We start from the raw sequence: 25,879 nt of genomic DNA, 5'->3' as shown, positions 1-25,879 counted from the left end.
ACCTCCCCACTGCAGATGCGGAACTGATGGCCTGGATGGGGACCAGGAACCATCAAATGGGGATTTGATGCACGGGTTTCTTTGGTTCCTTCTAGCCTCGGACCTCTGGCCCAGGCTCTGCCTCTTTCCCTGGCAGCCTCTCTGCACTGTTTCCTTAGGGTGTGAACTCTTATCTCCTGTTGACAAGTTTTAAAATGTATGTTGAAAGTGACGTGAGAATACTTCTTCCCCAGCCCCCTCCCTCACCCGCCTCACCCTTTCCCCGCCTTTGGGCTCTAGTGTGGTCCCTTTCAGGTTTTGTCAGAGCAGTGGCCGTGTGCTGAGGACTGGAGGCGAGGCCCTGGTGCCCACCTTCTGCCTGGCCTTGGCTCCTGTTCTCCACACCTCCAAAGGGAGCCCCTTGCTCCAGCCAGGTGTGTGCAGTACAGAGAGGATGCTGTGTTTCTTCCCCTCCTGTCTGCTCATGTCCTCTCAGGGAGTCCATCCAGCGTGCCCTGTGAGAAGCAGCCTTACTTGCGGTGCTGGCTCTCAGTGAGCGCCTCCCTTTCCTGACCCTTAGGTGCACAGGCCCTGCGTCTCACACTGCTGTGTTGTCACTGCCCAGCCCAGCACTGTCTTAACCAGATGGCCGCCGTTGGGAGGCAGGGAGTGAGGCTTTAGAGCTGAGCACCACTGCTTTAAGGTCGGAAAGTCTTTTTGGCTTGGGAGGCAGGGTCAGTGTAGGGCAGGGGTTCTCAAACTACATTTTGTAGTCTGCAGCCTAGGAAAATACAGACCTTGGGCCTGCACCCCTCAGGCTTCTGACTCAATGAGTCCGGAGGTCGGGGGAGTGCCTGAGGCTCTGCCCCATGCTGCTGATGCTGCTAGTCCAGGGGTCGCATTTTGAGCACCCTGGGGTGGAGGTTTAGGATGATGGGCTCAGAGGTCCCCCCACCTGGCCGTGATTTCTAGTTTCAGAACTTCTCTACTGTGTAAGTGACTTGACCTCTTTGCACCTCCGCTTCCTCACATATAAAGTGAGTAAAATCATGGTACCCACCTTATGGAATTGTGGGGATCAGGTAGCTGAGTGACTGCAGTGTCACAGTGTTGGGACATAAGAGGACACTGTAACTATCAGCCATTATTACTGACCGTTTTTGCCAGGAAAAGGAAAAAGCTTGTCCTACGGTGCCATATGGTCAGGTACACACTGACCTGGAAACGGGACTAGCTGGGCTCTGCCTCGTGCAGCCTGGGCTGCTGCTGTTTCCTGTGTCATTTGGGGCAAGTTACTAATATTTAAGTTACTTTAAGGCTCGATTTCTTTATGCACAAAATGTGTACGGTAATGTTAGTCTTCCTTTACTGGTTGCGAGAACCAAATGGAATGATATTCTGACAGGATTTGTGTGAAAAGACTATCATGATGATTGTTAACAGCTAATATTTGTCTTTGTGTACAAGGCACTGCTGAGCACGTTTGTGCAACACCAACATGGACCATCCAGTGTCGTTGAAAGGTTGTTAGCTCTTAAGGGTGTGAAGGGAGCTGGGGCGGACTATGCGCCATCCATCAAAGGCCCCAGAAGTTCACTGCGGTTTTTCGTGCTCCTCCATCAGCTGATTGTAGCCACATTCTGCCAGTCTACCTGCTTGTAAGCCTTTGTTCAGCCCCAACTTGGGGCCAAACGAGGAGTTGCCAGGCCAGTCGAAAATTGATGCCCAAGCCACAAATTGTGCTGACCTTCAGATACAGTGTGAATCCACAGGTTCACGAGTGTTGTTACACCACTGTCATCTCGCTTGCACTCTTCCCAGTTAAAAAGTAATGTCCAAGTTGTCTTGAATTTTGAAGGCTTCGTTTTGTAGTCTGCAGCCTAGGTTTTCCTCCCTCTACAAGCACAGATTTAATGATAACCTTCTTTCTCACGGGGCTGTGATTAGTTACACGTGAAGTGCTCTGAAACTGGCCATGCACACTCTTCCTTATGATGAGGCCTGTTGGGTGCATGAAGGATGTGAGGATTTTCAGCTTTGAGTTACACACTTGCATAACAATTACAGTCTCCTCACTGCACTGAATGTTCTGACAGTGAGCATCTCCTGTTCATTTCAGGTTCCCCATTGACCCGTTGTTTTGCTAGTCACACCTCTTCACCTTCTTCTAGCACAAGGACATAGACTGTCTACACAGATCCCTGAAGCAGAGCAGAGAGCCGTTCTTGGCTCAGTCCACAGAGTACACCTGCCCTCCTTTATTATTTCCAGCATCTCTGGATGTAGGGGCGATGGGGAGAGATTGGACCACAGACTGGCCTGCATTGTCACCCGAGTGTGCTTTTGCTCTCTGGGTTCTTTTCAGGCTTAGGTCACAATAGGTGTCGGCTTGGCCTCACTCTGGCCCTTTGTAGACATCTGCCCACATCACAAAGCCCCTCGTTTGGCACGGTCTGTGGCAATTGGCAGTGCCTTCCCGGGCAGAGTCCAGTCCTGGAACAGCGGGGGTTGCAGGTGCATTGGCGCGTGGTGGTGGGGTGTGCACGCGGGCCTTGCCTACCCAGCGCCTGGCGCCGCTCAGCAGCACCGTCCCATCCCTGAGATATCTTGGCCTCGTGGGCTTGTCACTCCAATTAAAAGTTAAGCATGAAAGCAGCCCGGGCTACTGCCCCCTTTGTGCGGCGTTGGAGGGTGGATCGTGCCAGAAGCGTGTCATGGAGATTGTCACGGGGCTGCTGCAGCCGAGGGATCTGTGCTCGGGCCAGGGGTCCATTTCTTCAGCTCGGCAGCTTGTGCTCGCCACTGCTAAAAGCACCTGAGAGGCAAGCTTTTGTCTGCCAGCAGAGTCACCTTTGGGGTGGTGGTGAAAGTCATTTTCCACATGTTCACAGATACGCCGCCTTACCAGGCCTCGCGCGCTGACTTATCTCTGGCAGGGACTTACAAAATAGTCTCTCTGGCTGATTGTCAAAAATTACATCATATCGGAGTAAACTGCTTTTAAATCAGACATACATTATTCATGTATATTAACTGCTTTTTTATTTTTTTATTGGCTGTTTTGTGTATGATTTACTCTTTTCTCACCAGCTTGCCCTCCCAGCCCGCTGATTGTCTGTCTTTCTCATCGTTTTTTTTTTTTAAATCTTAGCTCATCTGTGGATTTATAGAGGCGATTCTCTTAGCTTAGTATGTGAACATCGATAAGCAGACCCTGCATTTTTTTGTAGTAAATTTTTTGATTAGATTTCTGTGGGTCATATTTATGTCAGGTCAGGAGATCAGCCTGGGTTGTTTACATGAGTAAATTCTGCCCCAAAAGTGAGAGGTCTTTTTCTTTTGTATCTTTTTTTTTTTTTAAGTGAGCATTACTAGTCTTGTACTTTAAGATCTGTATCAAATGAAACTGTATCTCCCACTTACAAACCAGCTAAATATGTTGCTGTTGGTAGAAAGCAGTTTGGTTTAATGTGTTCATTTGTATTTGTGGTGCATATCTTTAATGTAAGGCCAGTGTATCATTTGCCTATAATCAACACATGCAGAAATGTGCAGCAGTTACTCATTCTCTCATCAAAGGTATACCAAGTCCATCCTGTGTGCCAAACACAACAGTAAAGGTATCCAAGACATCAGACCCCATTTCTGGAGGTCCTCCATGCACCTGGCATCTTTGTGCTCCTGGTACATTGCCCTCATGCATGACACTTGACTGTTTGGAATAATAAAGACTAGACGGAGTTTGTTCTGTTTATTTAACCCCAAATCAGCATTGTTGTGGTGGTGTATAGTCAACACTCACGGACTTCCATGCACATTTACCTTATTCTTTGCTCACTGCTCCTCCTGGCATTTTAGACCTTTTCTTCTGGAATGATTTTATACCTTTCAAAAGTATATTTTTCATTGAAGATCTCGTGACCACAAGTGCTCTGTTTTTATCCCAAAGCATCTTTTTTCATGCTCTTTCTTGAAAGGTGATTTCATCAGTCCTTTGTCATTCCAGGATGGATAGGTGTTTTCTCTCAGACCTTTGAAGAGATGATTGGTTTTGACTTCCACTGATGTTAACTGAGAGGCTGTTTAATTTTCATTCCCACTTAGGACTCTCTCTCTTCTTTTGGCTGCTTTTTCCTTGTTTTTAATTTTCTTTGGTTTCTCTCTACTATTTCTAGGTGTGGATTTAGTTTTTTTCTCCCTGTTAGGGATTTTCTGGCACTTCTTTGCTTTCAGTTGCAGAAAGTTCTCAGCCATTGACTTGTTGAAATTTCCCCTCCCTCATTCTCTCTATTCTGTCTTGAACTCAGGTTAGATGTGTGTTAGACCAAACTGCTTTCCCTTCTCTGCCCTCCCCCACCCACTCGTCTTTTCCATCTCCGTTTCTCTCTGTTGCAACCTGAATAATTTCTTCATCTGTCTTCTAGTTCACAAATTCTCTCTTGAACTCTTAATTACTTAACTCACCCACTGATTTTTTTTTTTAATTTCTAGAAAGTTGTTTTGCTTTTCAAAGCTACTTAATCAAACTTGCTGCTTTGACCCCTCACTCTTTTATTTCTGTAAACATTTCCAGCATGCATATTTTTCTTCATCTGATAAACATCTGATGTCCTTGGAAGCCCGATTCTTCAAGTTTATGTCTCTCACTTATAAAGAGTTGTTTCTGTCTTTGGAAAAAAGAATTTTTCCTTTCCTGTTCTTTTTTTTTTTTTTTTTAATTGAAGTACAGTTGATTTGACACTTGTCTTAATAGACATTTCAGGATGTGCTTTTGCCACATACATGTGTGTGTGCCCAGTGGCGTCTGAGTCTTTACAACCCCATGGACTGTAGTTCGCCAGGCTCCTCAGTTTTTGATTTCCTATGCAAGAATACTGGAGTGGGTTGCCATTTCCTTCTCTAGGAAAAATAATTTTTTTTATTTTTAAGAACTGTGAACTCATACCTGGCTGATCTCGAGTTGTAGATCTCCTACTGGACCTGGGTTGAGAGGGCCTTCCTCCTGTCAGTATTCTGCCAGCTACCAGGAACCATGTTACCGACATACTTTAATTACTAGCCCTGGGGTCTTTTGGCCCTGCAGGTCATATGACTTCAAACCCCCAGCCTGTGTGAGGGTTGCAGGCCCAAGGGCAACCAGTTTCCATCCTGAGCTGGACCTGCAGGAGGCTCTGTGTACCAGTGGATAGAGTTTTGCTCCTGGCTCACCTTTTGCCAAGTGTACATCGCTGTCCAAGGGCCCTAGCTTTAGGTAGACTCTGCAGTGCTGGACCCCCCTGGCTCTGGCTGGAGACTGTGCCCGTTGCCCCTGTTTTCCAGGCTCCTGACCCCGGCAGACATTCCCCAGAGCAGCCCTTGGCCTGAGTGCTGCCTACCTTTCTGCTTATAGTGTTCTCTCTGTGTCTGGCTCCTTAGAATTTCTCAGATTTTGTAGTTAAAAACAGAACGTTTGAAGAATGTTTAATAGATTGAATCTTAACCAGCCATCCTCAGTGTTTGAAACAGGATGGTTTTCCAGACACTCTAATGTGCCGTGTTGTCAGAGGTGGAACCTGGGGCCTGGATACAGCGTGGGAGTTCTAGAATCTGGATATTGTGGAGAGCGAGCTATGGAACCTTCTGTTTTGAGCACAGTGAAGTGGTTTCTTTGTGCAAACTGGCAACAAGATTAGACATGCATGAATGGGGGAATATGTTAGGCCAAACAAGGCCTATCTGAGTATTTATTATGTGCCAGACCATGGTAGAGCTTCCCAGGTGGCTCAGTGATAAAGAATCCACCTGCCAATGCAGAAGATATGGGTTCGATCCCTGGGTTAGGAAGATCCCCTGGAGAAGGAGATGGCAACCCACTGCAGTATTTTTGCCTGGAGAATCCCCATGGACAGAGGTGCCTGGTGGGCTACAGTCCATAGGGCCGCAAAGAATTGGACACAGCTGAGCGACTGAGCAGACACGCAGACCGTGCTAAGCCATGGGTTTGCCTGATAATCATGTAGTTAATGTGCAGGCACTTACAGAGTACCTGGCACGTGCTGGGTCCTTTGTCAGTGCTGCAGGAATGAATGATAGGATTGTTGCCCCAAGGAACTTTAGTCCAGGACAGTGTTTACAGCGTGTGGCCTGGCACTTCGTAAGAGAGCCTCGGCTGGTCTGTAAAGTCAGTCTCCTCAGTGACCCTCTTGTCCTCCAGCATTTGAGAACCACAGGTCTGGAGAAAAGTCGGAGGAAGCAAATGCACAGTTCTAGATGGCACCTTGGGGACGCTGGATGGAGTGGACTGCATAGATGGTAGATACCTTCAGCACTGATAGGAGGGCTAAACTCTGCTAAGGGCTCAAAGAGAATACAAGATAAGCTTGATTGGGATGGAAGAGAAGAGAGCACGAGGCTCTACTTTCTAGAGTTTGGCTTCTTAATCATGACTTTACCCCCTCAGAAGAGTATATATGGTAGTGACGGAGGTGAGTTGTTAGAGATCAGAAAAGAAAGTAGGTAGACTGTCATCTCCACGAATGGCAATCAGGTCTTCTCCCTGTGACTTTTGTCTTTCACTTTGCTGCAGTCCAGCACAGCATCTCCTCACCTTTCCTCTCTGTGGCTTCTCCTTTTTAAGATGGTGGCAGACAAACTATCTTTATTTCACACTTTTTAAAAAGCTGTCGTCTTGTAAGGAAGCCTTCTGGCCACTCCTCACCCCTTTGGAAAGGCAGACAAGCTCTGTTTGAGTATTTCTTGTGTACGAGACTGTGGTAGGGCTTCCCAGGTGGCTCAAGTGGTAGAGAATCCACCACTTGAGAGGCTCCCCTGGAGGAGGAAATGGCAACCCATTCCAGTATTCCTGCCTGGGAAATCCCATGGATCAAGGAGCCTGGTGGGCTACATACAGTCCATGGGATTGCAGAAAGTTGGGCACAACTGAGCAGGGTGCAGAGGAGGTGAGCCTGCTGCTTCGGGTGACACTGGCGGTGGTGTCATGCCTTTGACAGATGACATAGAGTAGTGTGAGGAAGACTCACTGTTTTTGGTAAACTGAAAGTACAAATAGAGTTCCTTTCTTCAGTCATTAGTGCATGACCACAAGTCTGGGACTGCAAGGCTCTGTAATCTCTTCAGAACTGTTTCTGTACACAAATGGTTCCTGTTTCATAATGAGGGGACTAGCAGTCCCAGATTTCAGAAATGTTTGCAGCTAAACCCAGGTCTTACTGGGTGTAGTTGACCTGCCTTGAGCTCACCCCACTGCAGGGACAGAGCCATTTCTCACCCCTTTCCTTCAGGGTCTGGTTGGAAAGCCTATGCTAGACACACTAGCTGGTCTGGATCACACCTGGGAGGAGCAGGGTTTGCCTGCACCAGGGTGTTGCCTGAGCTTTTCCCGATGTTGGGCCTGTGGCTGCCACCTCCATCCTGACTGTACTGCTGCCCTGCCTGTGACATCGCCACCTGCTAGGACATGGTGGAAAGGTGGGTCTCCTCGGAGAGGTGAGTCCCACAAACGGAGGAGCAGGACAGCTGGTGGCCACACGCCAGCTGGTGAAGAGGCGGATTGTTTCAGCTGGCAGCCCGCCGAGGCTCCTACACAGCACCCACCCTCCCTGTTCATTCCAGTGCCTGCTGCACAAAGAAGAGTCCTCAACATTTGCGGACTGACTGCAGAAAGAATTACAAGTTAAGGGCAATTGTGATTTACTTTGTCTAAAAAAATTAGAAACAACCCAGATATCCACCAGTATGGAATTATATATCCATGACAAATTCTATGCAACCTTTAAAAAGGAAAAGATCAACTTATTAATAGGTACTGATAAAGAAAGATCTCTCATGTTATTTAGTAGGAAAAAACAAGTCACAGAACAATAATCCCATTGAAGAAAAGAACAGTTTTACACACACAGAGAGAGAGAGAAAGGGAGCGACAGACCAGACAGACATGGGTATAGAAGTCTAGAAGCACCCAGTCAGCTAGACAGGTTCCGAATCCACAGATTCAGCCAATCCCAGGTTGAAAATATTTAAAAAGATATTCTAGCAAGTTCCAAATGGCAAAACTTGAATTTGCTGAGCACCAGCAACTATATACCCAGCATTTACATTGTCTTAGTTGTATAAGTAATATAAAGTAGATGAGAAAATGTAAGTTACATGCAAACACTACACCATTTTATATAAGTGTGGGCAGATTTTGGTATCTGGGAGTCTCAACCCCCATGGATATCGAGGGACAGCTGTATAAACTGAACTGTTAAAGTGGCTCTTTTTGAGAGATGGATATGCAGAAGGTGACAAGTCTTTGTTACATGATTTTGTTTTAGAACTTGTTATATAGTATGTTTGCAATCAGAAAAAAATTTTTCTTGGAAATTTCAGAGAAATCTAAGTAATTGACAACAAATGAAAGTTAGGATTTTAAGACTAGGGTTTGTAGAAATACTTTAAGATCTCTAAGATGGGAAAAGGAAAGGAAAGTCACTCAGTCGTGTCCGACTCTTTGCGACCCCACGGAGTGTGGCCTGCCAGGCTCCTCTGTCCATGGGATTTTCCAGGCAGTAGTACTGGAGTGGATTGCCAAAAGCAAAGTGCTTTTTCAACAACGCTTGCTGCCCTCTCCATCTACCCGGAAGCCAGAGAGAAAGGAGTAGACCCCACAGTGTCTAGAGACCCCACACTGCCTCTCCTGCAGTTTTCTTTGTAAAATAGACAACAGGTTCAGTCTTTCTGGACAATCCTTAAAGAAACATCCAACTCCTACAAAAATTTGCTCTGTAGTCACTATTTAAGCTCTTTTATGATACACTCTTGGTACTTCAAAGAAAAAAACCCCCAGCAACATCTATTGATTTGGCGGTCACATTAGTGCAGAACATTTTCTCCCAAGATTTTAGCTATGGGTCATTTTTTCCCTCTTCGAAGCATATCCATACACCTCTGAGAGCGAGTCAAGTGGCCATAGGTTGAGACTCACCCAACTAGGGCAATAAAGAGAAAAATTAGTCTAATGCATGGCTTTAACAAGAGGGAGAGCGTGAGCATGAATAATTAATCTCACTAGTCTGTGGCAATCAGATAAAATGAAGTCCCATTTGCTCAACCTTATTAAAAGAGAGAGAGCACGGGAGGGAGAGGGAGATGGTAAAGGTCGTTGAGGGACTCGTAACGTGGGAGGAACCGCCTCTGAGATGGGTAATGTGTTTCCTAATCTCTACGGTCTTTAACTAAAGGTAATGGTCAAGGTCCTCTTCTGGTAGTTCTGATTTGTTGAATTATTAAACACTTTAGAAAATCCTTGACTCCTGACTACTGACTTAGACATCTTTATGATGAATTTTTGCAGAGGGATTAGATCCCACTGTTTCATTCAGAAACGCCCTGTCCTCTCGCCAAAAAAGAACTTCCAGAAAAAGTAAAAAGACATAGGAATAGACTCGGTATCAGATTTTAATTCTTCTATTTACTGTGGACATTTTTTCCTGCTGTTGATGTTGAAGTATTTTAAAAACAAGAGATTGAGTCCAAATCCTGTTGAAAACTCTACAGTGATATGTAAGTGTGGAATGTTACTTTAGAGTAGACCAGGAGATTGGTGGTGTTTTTTTTCCCCTCCCTCTAGGAACTAATTTTTATGCGGTTTTTAGGATATTCACTATAGATAACAGATTTTATTTATTTCTAGGTCCACATAATCCTATTTTGGATATTTTATAGTTGATATTTTCTCAGTAACTATTTTCAACTGCATGAAATAAAAATAAAATTTCGTGTATTCTCTATAGTCTTTGTGGATTAAGAAGGCATTTTACATTTTGAAGTTGCCCTCTCTCCTTTCAGATACTGTGAGCAATAGTTTCTTAGGAATTTCCAAAGATTCAGTTCTTATAAATGTATGTTGACAGTGAGATTGATGGTTTTCAAGGTGGGGTCAGTTTATTAACCTCTCAATTCTGAAATATGAATCTGTATACTGACAGTTGGTAAGTGTATAGATTAACAAAAAAATAGCATATCATTTTCATGTGTGTGGTGAGAGGAGACTATAAAATACTACATTAAAACTTTTGAGTTCAGTGATGAATTTTAACGCATGATCAACAGAATACAGTGTGTGCTCATATGTGTGTGTATGTGTGTGTAAATGAAGAGGCTTTTGAACTGTGAATTCTGGGGCAAGGACTGTGTCTAACAGTTACTGACCCATAGTGAGCACTTAATGTTAAATGAATTACTTTTTAGTAAGAGACTTAAATAATCTTCAGAAAGATTCCTTATGAATCCTCCTCCCTGGGCCCCTGTTTCGCTGGAGAGAAGGCGTGCATGCACGCTCAGTCACTTCAGCTGTATCCGGCTCTTTGAGACCCTGTGGACTGTAGCCCACCAGGCTCCTCTGTCCATGGGATGTTCCAGGGAAGAATGCTGGAGTGGGCTGCCATGTCCTCCTCCAGAGGGCCTTCCCGATGCAGGAATCGGACCCAGGTCTCCTGCATTATGGGCAGATTCTTTACCTGCTGAGCCACCCTGGGAAGCCCGGGAGAAGAGGCAGTGTTCAACTATAATGAAGACATTGTCTGGAGACCAAGGATACTTTCTTACCTGCCTCCATGCATTATGGAACAGAGCTTCCTATAATTAGCAAGTGGATGTGACTGAAGAGAGCAGTGTTGGGGAGTATCAGTTGAATCTCAATTAAAAGAAACATATTTTTTAATGTTTCAAATAGGACTTTGTGTTTAGTTTGTCATTTAAAGGAGTCATCTAGTGGTTAACTCTGCAAGCTTCATCTTCCTTAATGCTTCTGCTGTTGTTCTTTTGCCTGTTGTGGTGTAAATACAGAGGGAGAAAAAAAGATAACCATGCTGGCTTCTTGTTAGCCTCCCCTATTATGTATGTAATCAGAAGCAGTGAGCCTTAGTTGGTTTCCATGCTTCTTTTTCTGTGCTAGGAAATTGGGATACCTAATTTCCCCACTTGGCATTTTTTGTGTGTCCTTTGAGTTTGTTTGCACCTTGGCCTGGAATTGTTTGGAGTTTCTTTTCTTCTGCATTTCCTTCTGTCTGGCAGGGACGTCCTCCACTGCCTTTACCTGGAAGAGGTCAGGGAATGAGGCGACAGAGCCTCTTCTCTGTGGGAGCGAGCGATGTGATCGAGCCCTGGGTGAAGCTGGGGGGAAGGTGTTTGTGCGGGCCTGCTCCCTTAACACACACCCGTGTGTTTCTCCTCCTTCCCAGATCCTGGTGTACAGCCTGGAAGCAGAACGCTGCATCTCGAAGCTGGGCAACGCGCTGGGCGACTTCTCCTGCGTCAACCTCCGGGACAGCCCTCCCAACCTCATGGTCAGCGGCAACATGGACCGGAGGTAGGTCTCCACACAGTTGCGTATCTGGCTGCCTCAGGCAGCTTTTCGGGAGATAGGGCCACACAGCCCACTGAACTCGCTTAATTTCCTGCAGAGCTCACCCTCCTCACTTCTCACTCACAGCTCTGCCCACCTGAGTTCAGCCCTGACCCCACAAATACTGTCTCTGGGAACTTGGAGAACAAAGTCTCGTATTAGGTAATAGTTGGATGGAGCCGCCTCTCAGCCTCGTTTCTGAAACTCCATGGGAAGGGGGTCTTTCAGACCATTTGGTGGACGCAGTTGGTGGAAAGTCCAGTGAGACCACTTGGAATATCTTTTGTCCCCCTGCTATAAAATTTGTTTGGCATTTAAAAGCTCACTTTCTAATATTAAAAACAATAACCTAGGGGATGAATCATGTTAAGCAAAACAGGGTTGCCTGCCAAATGATGTCAAGAGTATGTTTCAGAACACTATGGTGTCCCTCTGGTGATGCGGGAGTGGGGGGAGACTTCATGTGAACAGATTCCAGTTTCTATTTAGCTGATTAGCAGTCTTCCCTTTAACGTATTGGCTGAGGGAGTCAGATTTTCCCGTTCCAGGGTCCTGTGCCAGCTCCGGCCGCTCCAGGACCCATCAGCACGAAAGGATTAGAGTGTTTGAAAAGACGGAGCCCAAATTTTAGGGTTTTTTTCCCCCTTTCTGTCCCCTCTCCCCCTTGTCTCTTCCTTTCCTTTCTTTCTTTTTTTTGGCTGGATATCTGTCACGTCTGATCCAGTGCCCTGAAGAGAGGTAGGGTGGCCGGAGGCCAGGTTCAGCCAGCGGCCCCTCCCGGGCCGGCTCCGGGCTGCAGGTGGCGGGCCGCTTGGTGGGGGTATCAGATCGTGAGGCGGGTCCTCCTTTGTGCCAAATCCCAGACCTCTGTCACATGAGTGCAGCAGCTAGCAAAAATTATTATTTTGTCAAATAATATTTCCAACTTCTGACCTTCACTACTACTGCCCCACTCCCATAGAGCAAAAAGATAATGTGAGTGTGCTTTACTGAAAGAAAATACTTGATATTTTTTTTTCCCTCAAGGCGTCCTGAAACAGCTGATACTTCTCATACTTGAGAATTAAAATGCTTAATATACGCGCAGGCAGGTTTTCTTTTTATTTAAAAAAAAGAAAAAGGACAAACCCTCGGTTTGGTAACTGGCCCCACTTGTAGCACAGCAGACAAAACAAACCCGTTTGTAGGCTTACTCTTCCCATTTTCATTTCCAGTCTGAACTGGACAAAGGCTCTGAGCGTGTCTGACAGGAGCTCCCCCAGGGGCCCAGCAGCACCCCCACCTTCCAGGAGTGCTCTAGGGGGACACCCAGAGGGAAGGATGTGGGACTGTGGGTTATGCTTCAGTGTTTGCCGACAGCATGAGCGTGTAGGTGATCAACCACAGCGAGGCTGCCAGGAAACCAAAATGGTGTTCCCGAGGAGAGACCTCTGCTCTCTGCACAGCGCAGCCTAGTTAGCTCTAGAAGCTCAGTTACAGCCGGATCGTCCTGACCATTGTCAGCCACTCATCCTGCTCTCAGTGAGGAGGCCGGCACGTACTGGGTTAAGCCGATGTTTTATTCTGGAGCAGAGCTGCCTGACTACATACCCACTGCCAGAAGAGAAGCGAGCGCATAGTGTAAAAGGGCTCTCTGGTCATTATGAAGGCCCAATCTGACCATGTTAAATCCTTTTTATTAATATACCAACATTATGGTTTTTTTCATATGGTAAAGAATCTGCCAGCAAGGCAGGAAGCCTAGGTTTGATCCCTGGTTCGGGAAGATTCCCTAGAGAAGGGAATAGCAACCCACTCCAGTATTCTTACCGGGACAATCCCATGAACAGAGGAGTCTGGTGGGCTGTATAGTCCACGGGGTCAAAAAGAGTCAGAGTCGACTGAGCGACCAACACTGTCACTTTTCTTTTGTCTTCACGGATGAAGAGAGTGGGCTCAGGACTTGGGGTTGGGGCGGGGCTATGCAAAACGGCATTCACCCATCAGGGCCAGCTCTAGACCTGCGTGCCACTAGCTTGAGCACTGCTGGTGCCTCAGAGGGTCACCACTGCATATAGGATTGTTCTTTATGAATCACATTCACAGTGTTAGCAACATGGCTTTGAAACACGGGGCTTAAAATATTACATACCTATAAAAAGGAAGGACTTCTCTTGTGGCTCTGCTGGTCAAGAACCCGCCTGCAATGCGGGAGACCTGGTTCGATCTGAGTTGGGAAGCTCCCCTGGAGAAGAGAAAGGCCCCAGTATTCTGGCCTGAGAATTCCGTGGACTGTATAGTCCATGGGGTGGCAAAGAGTCGAATATGACTGAGCGACTTTCACTTTCAAGAAGGAAAGAATATGGACTTTGTACTTTTAAGTGTATAGAGGCATGTCTTTTGGGATTTTCCCAAAGGCTTAGTATTTAATAACTGTGAGTAGGGTCTTATTAGAGATACCCACCCAGGTTGTACAGCTTATGTTTTATTTCAGAAGTGAGAGGAAGGGGCGAATACTGGGGAGAGAGCCGTGTGGCTTTCACTTAGTGACACATGCAGTTTAAATCCTTGGGACCTTTTTTATTTTAAAAACTGAATTTCTCTTGCTTTCTCTTGGTACTTTATAAATAACGTGAGAATGGAATAGACTCTAAAGGTACATAAAACTGTCCAAGGTTAAAACAAAAATAAGGTGTCATTAAAGTAAGGAAATCGGCTTGAGTAACTTTGTAAACATGGGTGGAATTATATAAGGAGTTGTGTTTTGGGGTTGGGGGAGGCAGCATGGTATAGGCTGAAATTAAAAATGAAAAAAATAGTTCACCTAGCTTGTCACTAGAGGTTAATTAGAGTCTGATAAAAGATTATAAAATGATCAAGGTGTGGTGACTGAGTTACTGTTGGGTTGTACCTTGCCCTTGTTGGGAGGGAGGGGTGATACGGAGGGCTTTTATAGGTGGGGCTGTGGACAAGAGTTTTAATACCCTAGATCAGTGATGCTTTTTTAAATGTGTATTTTGTGTTCTGCTGCTAAGCCAACAAGAAAGAATGGTTAAGCAGTATTAGAGGAGGAGGGGTGGGTTATGTATCCAGTGTTAGGAACAGAAGCTTCTGTCTTACCACAGTGTCTGTCCTGTGCTCAGAGAGGGCTTAACTCTATATGTGAAGTGAGTGAAAGTTGCTCAGTCATGTCCCTCTTTTCGACCCCATGGACTATCCATACAGCCTATGGGATTCTCCAGGCCAGAATACTGGAGTGGGTAGCCTTTCCCTTCTTCAAGGGATCTTCCCAACCCAGGGATCGAACCCAAGTCTCCCTCATTGCAGGTGGATTCTTTTTCCAGCTGAGTCACAAGGGAAGCCCAAGAATACTGGAGTGGGTAGCCTGTCCCTTCTCCAGCAGATCTTTCTGACCCAGGAATCGAACCGGGTTTTCCTACATTGCAGGCAGATTCTTTACCAGCTGAGCTATCAGGGAAGCCCTTAACTCTGTATATTTTACATTTATTCTAAGATGCACTGATTTTTGTTTTTTTTACATTTTCACATCTATAAAATTAAGATTTGTCTTTTATAACATCTTACAAATAATTGGCAGCATGTTAAAATATTACATAAAGTAATGGTGCTTCTTATGTTGGATGGTGCTTTCAATTAAATAAAAGTTTGTATTTGTTCAGTGAAGGCAAAAATAAGTCCATAACTTAGAGATTAGAACAGTTGTGAGAAACTTGATTGGGTTACTAAGATAAAGTCTGCAAGAAATGGACCACTGTGGGTTTTGGGTTTTTTTTTTTCAGTTTTACCTTTGCCTGGGGTTCACTGAACATTCAGAATCTGTAAATTTATGTCTTCTATCAAATTTGGGAAGTTTTTTGCCATTATTTCTTCAAATATTTTTTTCCACACCGATCCGTTTCCCTTCTCCCCTGGGACTTGAATGATGTGAAGGACAGACCTTTTATCTCACAGATACCTGAAACTCTATTCATTTTCTTTCCTAAGCTTTATATTCTTCAGGTTGCAAATATCTATTGATTTAACTTTGGATCCACTAACTTTTTCCTCTGTCATCTCCATTGTACTATTGAGCCGATCTAGTGAATTTTTAAATTCTGGATTTTACACTCTTTGGTTCAAAATTTCCATTGTTTCTATTTGTCTGCTCCTAATCTCATCGTTTCTTATCCCTGTACCTTTACCTCCTGGAATATAGTTGCAATAGCTGCTTTAAAGTCAATGATTATTCCTAAAGCATGAGTTATTTTAGGGTTGACATTGTTTTTTGCAGGGAGAGTGGGTTACATTTTCCTGGGGCTTTCAGGGTGGGAGGAGTATCAAGTAATGTGGGATGCGTCCTGGACATTTTGTGTCCGCTTTGTGTCCTGTTGCATAATCCTCTGGAAGATGCTGAGTTCTGTGTTTGTTTCAAACAGGCACTCCCCCTGGTTAGGCTAAGACTGCAGCTTGTGTCTTGCCTTCAGTGGGTGTCAGTTCAGTTTTCTCTGACTCGTCCTGCACGTGCTGCCCAGAGCTTAGTCTGAGACCATCAGTCTTGCTGGAGCCTTTGTTGCACAGCTTAGCGTCTGTGTGAGCAGGAGTCACGCCCAGTATCACGAGCTCCCTGTCTCCAGTTCCTCCTGTCTTCATCCCTACACTTCCTAGCTTTCAGGGCCACTTTCCCAGGGCCTCTGACCAGGAGATGGGGTTTCTCTCAGAGTCTCACCTGTGAGTGCAGCTCTGTGAGTACGGACTGGCCATGGGCAAAACCAGAGAGAGGAGACGGAATCCCCAAAGACCCACACCCACATTCTTTGGACGTAGGGGCTTCTGTCGTTGGTTCTTCAGAAAGATGGTGACGATTCTGTTAGCGCTTCAGCTCCCGCACCATCACCCAGGCTTCTCCTGGAGCTCACGCTCGGGGTGAGGCTCTTCCTCCCCTGGCCACGTCCTCCACAACTCGCTGTACTGAGTCAGCTCTCCAGGGTCCTTAGGTCCTTGCCTTTTTGTCCAGAGGTTTTGGTTGTAGCAGCAGAAGACAGGCAGCTGTGGGCTTACTTGAAGTCAGAATCAGAACTCCTGTTTTCTTTAAATTATTAAAATAAGCTCAATAGTTGGCAGCAGAGAGCTGTATTAAATGGGGTCCCTTCCCATTCTGTTGCTCTCAGTCTCCTATCTGGGAGCTGCTCCTTCCTCTCTAACGAGTGAAACCCGGGATCCAGACTAGGGAATGCTCCGCTGGGGACAACCAGAATAAGAGCTGGTGATAAGGTGGGACTTCCCTGGCGGTCCAGTGCTTAGGCCTCGGCACTGCCACTGCTGGGGCCTGGGTTCAGTCCCTGGTCAGGGGAGCTAAGACCCCACCCCGCAAGCCACGTGGTGGGGCCAAAAACGACAACAAAAGAGTTGGTGGTAAGGGTGTGTGTCAGGTTGTTAGTGGGCGGCCAAGGCAGCACTCACTGAACCAACAAATCCCACTGCTTTTTCCTCCTGTAATCTTTATTTTTTAAAACTTTAGCTTATTGAGAGAGAATTCACATACCTACAATTCACCAATTTGAATTCTACAATCCCATGTAAAGTCCACAAGGTTGGTGTGATCTTGGAATGTTTTCATCACCCCAGACAGAAAGCTTGTGCCCATTGGCAGACACTCCCCACGTCCCCCCACCCCCTCTAGCTCTCGGCAGCTGCTCACTTCCTGCCTCTATGGATCTGCTTTGGAGATTTCATATGAATGGAATCGTAGAACATGCGACCTTTTTGTGGCTGGCTTCTTCCTTCCATTCAGCATAATGTCTTCAAGATAAGCCTATGTTGTAGCTCGAATCACCACTTAACTCCTTCTTATAGCCAAGTCGTTTTCCCTTGTGTGAGTAAGCCACATTCACTCAGTATTCATTCATCAGTTAGCATTTGGGTTGTTCCCACTTTTTGGTTCTTATGAATAGTGCTGCTGTTATCATTCAGCTACAACTTTTGGTATAGCTGTTATATTTTCAGTTCTCCTGTGTATACATACCTAGGAGTAGACTTGCTGGCTTGCATAAGCCTGTGTTTAACTATCTGAGGAACTGCCAGATGCTTTCCCAAAGGGACTGTGCCGTCTCCATTCCCACCAGCAGTGCATGGAGGCTCCAGGTTCTCCACACCCTCACCTGTACTTACTGTTGTCGCTGATGATAGCTGTCCTAAAGATGTGACGCTGAACATCCTTTCATGTGCTTTTTGGCCTTTTTGGATAAATGTCTGTTCACATCCTTAGTCCGTTCTTTAATTAGGTTGTCTTTTTATTTATTGAGTTGTATGAGTTCTCTGTCTAGTCTGGACACCAACCTCTTATCAGATACGACCGGTAAATATGCTTCCCCATTCTGTGGGTTGTCTTCACACTCTTGGTAGTGTTCTTTGAAGCATGAAAGTTTTCAATTTTGATTGAGTTTGACTTTTCCAGTTTTTCTTTACCGCTTGTGCTGTTGCTACCATTGAAGAAGCCATTTCCTAGCCCAGAGTCACAGGCATATTCCTATGTTTACTTAGAAGAATTCCTGTGGTTTTGCCCTCCATTGAGGTCTGTGACGCGTCTGGAGTTAAATTTTGTATAGTGTGAGGTGGGAGTCCTGCCTCATTCTTCTTTGCCTGTGGATATCTACTGTCCTAGGAGAGCCATGGTCTGTTGAGAAAAGGCTATTCTTTCCCCGTTGGATTGTCTGGCTGCAATTGACCATAAAATGGAGAGGTTATGCTAGGTATTATACTCATCTGTTTAAAATTTTACAGGATATTACCGTCAGCTAAATGTTTCCATATTCCCAACATGCCTTGTTAACTTGGCGTTCTACATATCTCATTTTCGTCCACAGGTGGTGTCATGGGCTGTCTTATAAGGATTATAGAGTGTTCAGTCTCACAGAGCTCTTGAAGACCATCCAGCGGTGGCCCAGCTAAGGAGATAGGCCCAGAAAGGTCGAGGGATCACTTTCACAGGGCTTATTACTTTTGTGGGAAAAATACAAAGAACTCTAGAGAGACAGCTTTACAATACAGAGCGCTCTGACCATGGCCTGGTTGGATTCAGCTTGTCAGTTCTGCCTGAAAATCCATGTTTTTCTAGTTGCTGTTAAAAATAAATCATTCACCAAAGGCCATCGTTGGTGCTGTGTAGATATAGATAAGTAGATAGCTACAGCTACTGATTTGGCCATATGTTATATTTTTAAATCCTCTTTAATAGCCTAGCTTTGATGAGACAAAACTTCTTTTAAAGAAATACTTGTTTTCTTGATTAATTTGGTCATTTAAAAAAAGAAGGACTATGTTTTCATGCCATCTTGCTTGTTGCATTTATTTTCTGGATAGAAGTATAGCTGAAGGTCAAGTCTTTCTTCATGAAACTGCCAAGCCAGAGTCTGAACAGCCTTCATCTTTGTCATCAAATACAGTTTTTGCCTTTTTTTTTTTTTTGGCCGTATTATTATAAGGGACTATTTAGTCCAAACCAATGGGAAGCAAGCTCTGAGTTGTGACCGCTAATTAAAGAGTCTTGGAGCTTGCTTCTCGCCCTGACAAATGCAGAGTTGTGATGGCTCTGGTGCTGCTGCCGGCTGTTAGGGAGAGCGAGTGGGGCGTAAATGTTACACTTGCTCCATCTGCAAGTGTTATAATAAGTTATTCAGAGCTCTTAGCGCAGGACCAGCCAGAGCGTGCCTCCCTCTCGCTTCCAGCACGTTTTCCTGCCCATCAGATGGATGCTCCTCTGTTGGAGTCTTTGGAAGGTTCTGGTGTCCTTTGTTTTAATTGGCGGGCTCGAGCTGACTCCTATGGTGTGATTTTCATTAGAGAGGGGCTTGGAGAGAAGGGGAGTGTTGGAACAGTCCTCCAAACCCAACCATGAATATTAAACATAATACAATTACAGCTTTCAGACCAATTTTTTTTTCTTTCCTTTTCATCGGGCAAAGTTGATGAAACGCACGCTGGCTGGGGATTCACCGTGTCCACCATGGGCTTCTTTTTGTCCCTGGCATCAGTTGTCTTGGCATGTTTGTGCCCGTTCGCCGTGCTACCTGTTTCTCTGAGTCAGGTATTTGATTTGTGTGCCGAGGGCACACACTCTGCCAAGGAGCGCTGCTGTTTAGGCTGGGGCCACAAAAGGTTCGTGGGGACTTCCCGCCCTGGTTGCTGTCTACCAGAGACCAGAACCTTGCCTCTCTTAAGGATGTGTCTTCTAAGTGCTTTCCTTTCTCCCTACCGGGAGAAGTTCTAGTCTGTTTTTGGCCCATCTTTGTTTTCCTTAGTGATATAATACACTAATGCCGTATCTTTCAGGGTATTTGTGTTTTGTTTGGAGCTATCCATGCTGGTATCTAAATACAATAGGAAAACAGATGGCAAACTTTGAACTTCTGGACCAAATTTGTGTTTGCCTTTGTCTCCTTAACAGCCAAACTGTAAATGATGAGAGTATAAATATTCAACAGAGGAGCTCTTTATGAAAATCACCAGAGCAAAATAGACCCTCATTACCCAAATATGCACTGAAAAGTACTCGAGCTAAAAATTTCTCCCTCCCCCTCATGCTTTTCTGGTTCCCATTAGTAGGCCGTGCAGCTGCAGCCTGCAGGCAGAGTTCCCTTCACAGCAGCTCTACCTTTTCTCTCTCCCCTTACCCACAAATGCCCGAAGGTTGGTGTCCCCAAATGCTGACCCAGGGAGCGCTTTGTCCTCACTCTCGCTCTGCCTCTCTCTGGTCACTGACCCCCTCCCGGGAAGCAGGGCTGGGAGGGGAGGAGGTTGACGGACCTCTCCGTCGTCCAGCCGACAGCCTGGAGGCAGCCCTGGACCTCGCCTCTGTGTCCTAAGACACTAGATTTCTGAAACCCTGTGTGATTTGAGACAAAACACCTACATGGAAGTGTATACAAGGTATGTTGTGCAGAATTTAAAGAACAGCCAAATGCCCAGGCATCCCCCCAGCACACACCTGCGCGTAAGGAACAGAGCATGACCAGCACTTGAAGGCCCAGCCCCGGGAGCCCCTCCCAGCCACGAATGCGGCCGCTTCTTAAACAGTCCGGCTGTGTCTGGAATGAGAGGTGACAGCTGCCTTCATTCCCCTCATTCTTCCTTGACGTTCTTCCCCATGGTAACTACAGTTACCAGTTTAGTATGTATGTCCTTCCAGAATTTTACCTTTAAAAGTCTTTACCTTAAGAGAAGTCATCTATACCTTTAAAATTCAAAAGCATGAAAAAGTCTATACGGGGAGAAGCTGTCTCCTGGGAGCGTCTCTCTGCTCAGAGGAGGCTGGCTAGCTGCATTCTGTAAAGTGGGGCCTTCACAGTCAGGTGGGTGCAGCCGCCGCCACCCCCTGACCTGGCACACGGCTGGGGCCTGGGGTGTGGCGGTGTGTGGGTGACGGCGGCCCTCAGTCCGCGTCCTTCTCCTCATCCTCTCCTGCCTGTGCAGGCCTCTGTCACCCCTGTGCGGATGCGCCGTCACGGCCTCAGCTGATGTAGGTAGGTGACCTGTGCACACCATTGAGTCTCTCAGATTCATGATGACGCAAAAATGATGCTCTAATTATCATAACATCTTTTTGTCTTGGGTTGCTTTTAAGACCTCTCTTTTTTTGTGGTTTCCCACTCTATGATGATGCTCTTTGACATGTACCTCTTTTTAAGTTATTCTGATTAGTGTTCATGAGTGTGCGTATGCCCGTCTTTCATTCTGGGAAGATGGCCATTAACGCTTTGAATAGTGCTTCTTTGCCATACACTGTATTTTCTCCTTATGGAAACTTCTTTCAGGCATAAATAAGCTGGACTGTCCGCTCCCATCCTTCCTGTCTCTCAACCCTTCATTCACATTTTTCATCTGCTGCTCTCTCCATGCTCCATTCTAGCTAACTTTTCAGATTTATTTTCTAATTTACAAGTACTTTGTCTAATCTGCTTCTGGATTGTCTAATGATTTTAATTGCAGGATTATGGTTTTGTGTCCAGAAGTTCTATACTGCTTTTTTATGAAGCGACTTCTCAATACTCCTGTTTGGGTAGACCCCAGTCTTGGCCCTGGGGGGCAGTAAGAGCCAGGCCCACTGCTTCCGTGATTGGACCTGCCTTCAGCCTCACCCCTCCCACACATGCCTACAGGCATCGGAAACTGCAGCTCAGGCTCTCCAGGCCGGGTTTTGTAGGGGTCTTAGGGAGGTCAGTTGCTCTGCGAGTTTGCATTTAGAAGGATGTAGTTACGTCTTACCCAGCAATATTAAGTGATATTTATTGGGATGGTTAGCAGGTATCTGAAACAGAAGCCTCAGGTTTGCTGCTAAAAAAGTGCTGTGGCTAATGGCCTTGTATGTATGTGTGTGGATGTATACATATTAGATGTGTTATTTAGTTGTTAAGTTGTATCTCACTCTTTGTGACCACATGGACTGTAGCCCACCAGGCTTCTCTGTCCATGGGGTTTTCCAGGCAAGAATACTGGAGGGGGTTGCCAGTTCCTTCTGCAGGGGATCTTCCTGAGCCAGGGATCGAGCTCACATCTCCTGTGTTGCAGGCGGATTCTTTACCACTGAGTCAATTGAGGAAGCCCCCAGTATTAGATGTAGCCTAGATAAAATCCTAGAAGTAGAGCTGCTAGGTCAAAAGTGAAGTATATTTTTTAATTTGTTGGATATTGTCAAATCACTCCCCAAAAAGAAGGCTTGTGCTCCCATCAGCTGCACAGAAGTACCTGTCCATCCAGGATGGAAGATCTCAGAGTATTGCAGAACTTGACCTTTGCAGGGTAGACAGTTTGACAGGTGCTATTACAGTGCTGTAGTTTTAGTGCATAATTTCTCTCATTACCAGTGAACTTGGACGTCTTGTACGTGTTTAATATTTCTTTTCCTGTCAACTTTTTCTTTTCTCTTGGTTTAATAATGGGTTATCAGTGACTTGCCTGGTGGTCCAGTGGTTAAGAATCACCTTCCAGTGCCGGGGCACGGGTTCAGCCCCTGCCCTGGTCAGGGAACTAAGCCCCCACAGGCTGGAGGAACTAAGCCAGCATGCTGCAACTAAGACCCAACTAGCCAAGTAAATATTTAAAAAATAATGGGTTATATCAATTTAGGGGCTTCCCTGGTGGCTCAGAGGGTAAAGCGTCTGCCTGCAATACAGGAGACCTGGGTTCGATCCCTGGGTCAGGAAGATCCCCTGGAGAAGGAAATGGCAACCTGCTCCAGTACTCTTGCCTGGAAATTCCCATGGACAGAAATATCAGTTTAAATGAAATTTTTTAAAAAAACAAGAAACTAGCCAGTCCTCTCTGCTGCAAACATTTTCCCCAGTTTACCAGTTACATTGACTTGCTATTTTTTTTTAATGTTTTTAGAAAGGCCTGCCTATCTTGAATATTTTTAATTGTTTTTAATTCTCTAAGTCCTCTATAGTTCGTTTTGGTGGGTAGAGCTCCATGTTGAGAAAGTTATTATAAGGTATTTTGTCTTTAATTGCTAAGTGGGATCTTTTCTTGTAATGGAAGGAAGGGGCACAGCAAAATGAAAATGAATTTCTTAGCTGTTGTTTTTTATTTTACATACGATGTAACTGTACACATCAGCCGTTGAGTATACATAATGTTCCGGGCCTCCCTACCGCTCCTCTAGGCTGTCACAGAGCACTGGGGTGGTTGAGCTCCCTGTGTGACAGTGTACTAAATGTACTGAAACCCACCTGTAAAAGTGTAAATAATGGGGTGGTTTTTTAATTGGAATATTTGATTCATACTTTTTACATGTGGGCTTTTTTTCCTGGCAAGTTTTATGAAACATTTAGTACACTGTACCCGTCGCATCATTATGAAGTACTCTCAGCTAATGCTTTTTGCTCTGAAATCCACCTTCTCAGGTATTAAAATTGTCACCTCTCTTCCTTGTCACACGCGAATGTGCCTTTCATGTGTGGCACATACTGAGTTTTGCTCTGTGACCTGTTTGGGGCTCTTCCTCTTAAGAGGTGGGTTTGTCCTTGTCCTGTGCATCTGTCTGCCCGGCTGACATAGTAGGTCTTTCTCTGCTGTCCGCGATGCTCATACCGCACTCTGGGGGGGCCAGGGGGCTCCTCACTGTCCTTCTGGTATTTTGCCATCCCACTTTCTTTCAGAGAGTATCCATGGATAGCTCACTTTGAGTCCTTTTCTGGTAGAAATTAAAAAAAAAAACAAAACTCTTCATTATGCCCTCAAACTTGGTAAGAAATGCAGTATAGAATTTCCAGCTGAAATAATTTCCCCTCAGAATGCTGAAAGCAGCTTGCGTGCGGGTGTGCTCAGGTAGCTGTAAGAGCCCAGGGCCTGGAGCGTGTTTGAGTTCTTCCCTCTCCTCGCATTCTCCATGTGGGACGCGTTTGTCCAGCTCCCCTGCCAGCCGGTGGCATCTGTTCAGGGCAGCAGTAGTCTCTTCCTTGGTGGTAGAAATTGAGCACATACTTGTATAAAAAGTAGTCTTTAACGATGTTCTTAAATTCAGATTATTACAAGGTAGGTAATTATCTCAAGACTTTAGATAAGCAACTCCCCAGTGTCTACATGTTCTCATCATGATTCTCTTATGCTTAGTCAACTATGGATGCGTCCCCTTTCAACAAGACACTGATGAACCGTATCCCACTCCACCCGAAAAGGGCTATTTTTCGGGTGAACTGGGCACCAGATCAGGTTGCAGACAAATGTAGCCGTTTTACATCTTGCCCTTAACAGACTTGCATACAAACAGCAAAACTGCCATGCTGGGCTTCTCGGGCCCATGTCCCCATGGAGGCAGCATGCCAGTCAGGTCACAGCCTCCCTCTCCAGGGGCTGCTGTCCAGGACAGCTGGTATCTGTGTCCTTGTTCTGTGCTTTGATCTACCCTGGTGGCTCAGAGAGTAAAGAATCTGCCTGCAATATGGGAAACCCAGGTTCGATCACTGGGTTGGGAAGGTGCCCTGAAGAAGGAAGTGGCAACCCACGCAAGTATGGACAGAGGAGCCTGACAGGCTACAGTCCACGGGGTCGCAGAGAGTCGGACATGACTGAGTGACTAACACGTTCACTTTTGTGTGCTTTGAGCAGTTGTGGGTGCTCTAAACTAGGTCGTTTCTATTGCCCCGTAGCCTCCAGTGAGAGTACACTGTGGAGGTGAACGTTTACTGTCTGTATTTAGACGTTTGTAACTAAAGGGGTTTCATATTCTTCATCTTCATAGGGTTGCTGTGCACAGACAAGGAGGAATCTGTCACCTCGGACTCTAATGCTAATTTCTGTGCTCACCTTGGGCCCTGCAGGGTGAGGATCCACGACCTCCGCACTGACAGCATCGCCCTGTCCATCTCCGCCCACCAGCTCGGAGTGTCCGCAGTGCAGATGGATGACTGGAAGATCGTCAGTGGAGGCGAGGAGGGCCTGGTCTCCGTGTGGGACTACCGGATGAGCCAGAAGCTGTGGGAGGTTCACTCCAGGTAGGCTGGCCCACAGGTGCTGCGGTGGCGAGCACTTCGCAGACTGTCCTTGCTGTGATCCTCCGAGCCAGCTGCTGAGATCTCTGGAAATGGGCTCAGAACTGGAGCTGGTCACTGCTGCCTGTTCAGACGGCCACCACCCGGCTAAGGTAGAGACCATGATGGGACAGACCCCCCCGCCATCCATCCACTTCAGGGAGTGTTGCCGTTTACAAGGGTGCTTCACACTGAAAAATTTAGGTTCAGCTAAAGAGGAATTTGTAATCTTAACCTTTAGCTCTAAAATTCAAGAGACAGATAATCTCCCAAGCAGAGCAGATGGCTAGGTAAATGGATACTAAGGGGGGCCTTACCTGTTAAACATCTTGAGCTTGCTTCTAACCTTTAAAGCAGAGGTGGTCTCGCCTGAGTAGGGATCAGCTGGAGCCAACCCAACGCTGCCCCCTCGCCCACACCCGCCCAGCCCCTCCACGTCCCTGCAGGAGACAGGCAGTGAACCCCTCCCACCCCTACCCCCCAGGTTGTCCCTCAGCACCGCTGTGGTGAGACGCAGAGCTTCCACAGCTGAGGCTGCAGATACACACCGAGGCGTGTCCCTGCCAGCTGCAGGGCGTGATGGAATGAAGACTGCGCACAGGTCTAGTTTAGGTATGAGGTCCAAAGAGGACTGGCTTGCCTTGCGGGGCAGTGGTAGCCGGTGCTGGGCTGGCAGCTTTCTCGGCTGGGGCGGCTGCCTTCCGTGGTGACGCACCGAGTTGCCACCAGGTGGTGCCAGAAGGCAGCAAACGCCCACACCGCGGCCACCCAGAACCATCACCTGTAAGGACAGCCTTTACTTTTTTCTCAAGAGCTGTCTCAGCCTGGCCACTCCAACAGCCCACGAGGCCTGCCCTTGAGCAGAGCTCCTCTCTCTCCCCCTGAAAAGCTGTTCTCCCTCGGGTGGATCGTTAAGATGAAGCCGGGGTAAGTAAGGTCGTGCCCAGAGCTGTGTCCTGCTCCACCTTCCTAGTTCGTGATGCCCATCGGTTCTCACCAGTGCTTAGCGCTT

The 25,879-nt window shown here is 46.3% G+C and overlaps 1 protein-coding gene and 1 long non-coding RNA gene across 2 annotated transcripts in view; one reads left to right on the top strand and one right to left on the bottom strand.

Moving 5' to 3' along the window:
* FBXW8 (F-box and WD repeat domain containing 8) overlaps positions 1-25,879 on the top strand; it is a 118,373-nt gene that overhangs the window by 89,744 nt on the left and 2,750 nt on the right. The window contains exons 8-9 of the mRNA XM_040251629.1: positions 11,202-11,329; positions 24,658-24,831. Of these exons, the coding sequence (XP_040107563.1) occupies positions 11,202-11,329; positions 24,658-24,831 (302 nt within the window). The remainder of the gene's footprint in view (positions 1-11,201; positions 11,330-24,657; positions 24,832-25,879) is intronic.
* On the bottom strand, positions 22,925-24,731 carry LOC120871579. The gene is made up of 2 exons (XR_005723055.1): positions 24,644-24,731; positions 22,925-23,531 (listed from the first exon to the last, which is right to left on the bottom strand). It is a non-coding gene; the product is annotated as an uncharacterized LOC120871579 (long non-coding RNA).

The sequence above is a fragment of the Oryx dammah genome, unplaced genomic scaffold (genome assembly GCF_014754425.2).
Source record: "Oryx dammah isolate SB20612 unplaced genomic scaffold, SCBI_Odam_1.1 HiC_scaffold_12, whole genome shotgun sequence".
Lineage (NCBI taxonomy): Eukaryota > Metazoa > Chordata > Mammalia > Artiodactyla > Bovidae > Oryx > Oryx dammah.
Note: the sequence above shows the minus strand (reverse complement) of the source record. Positions and strands in the feature narration are given on the sequence as shown.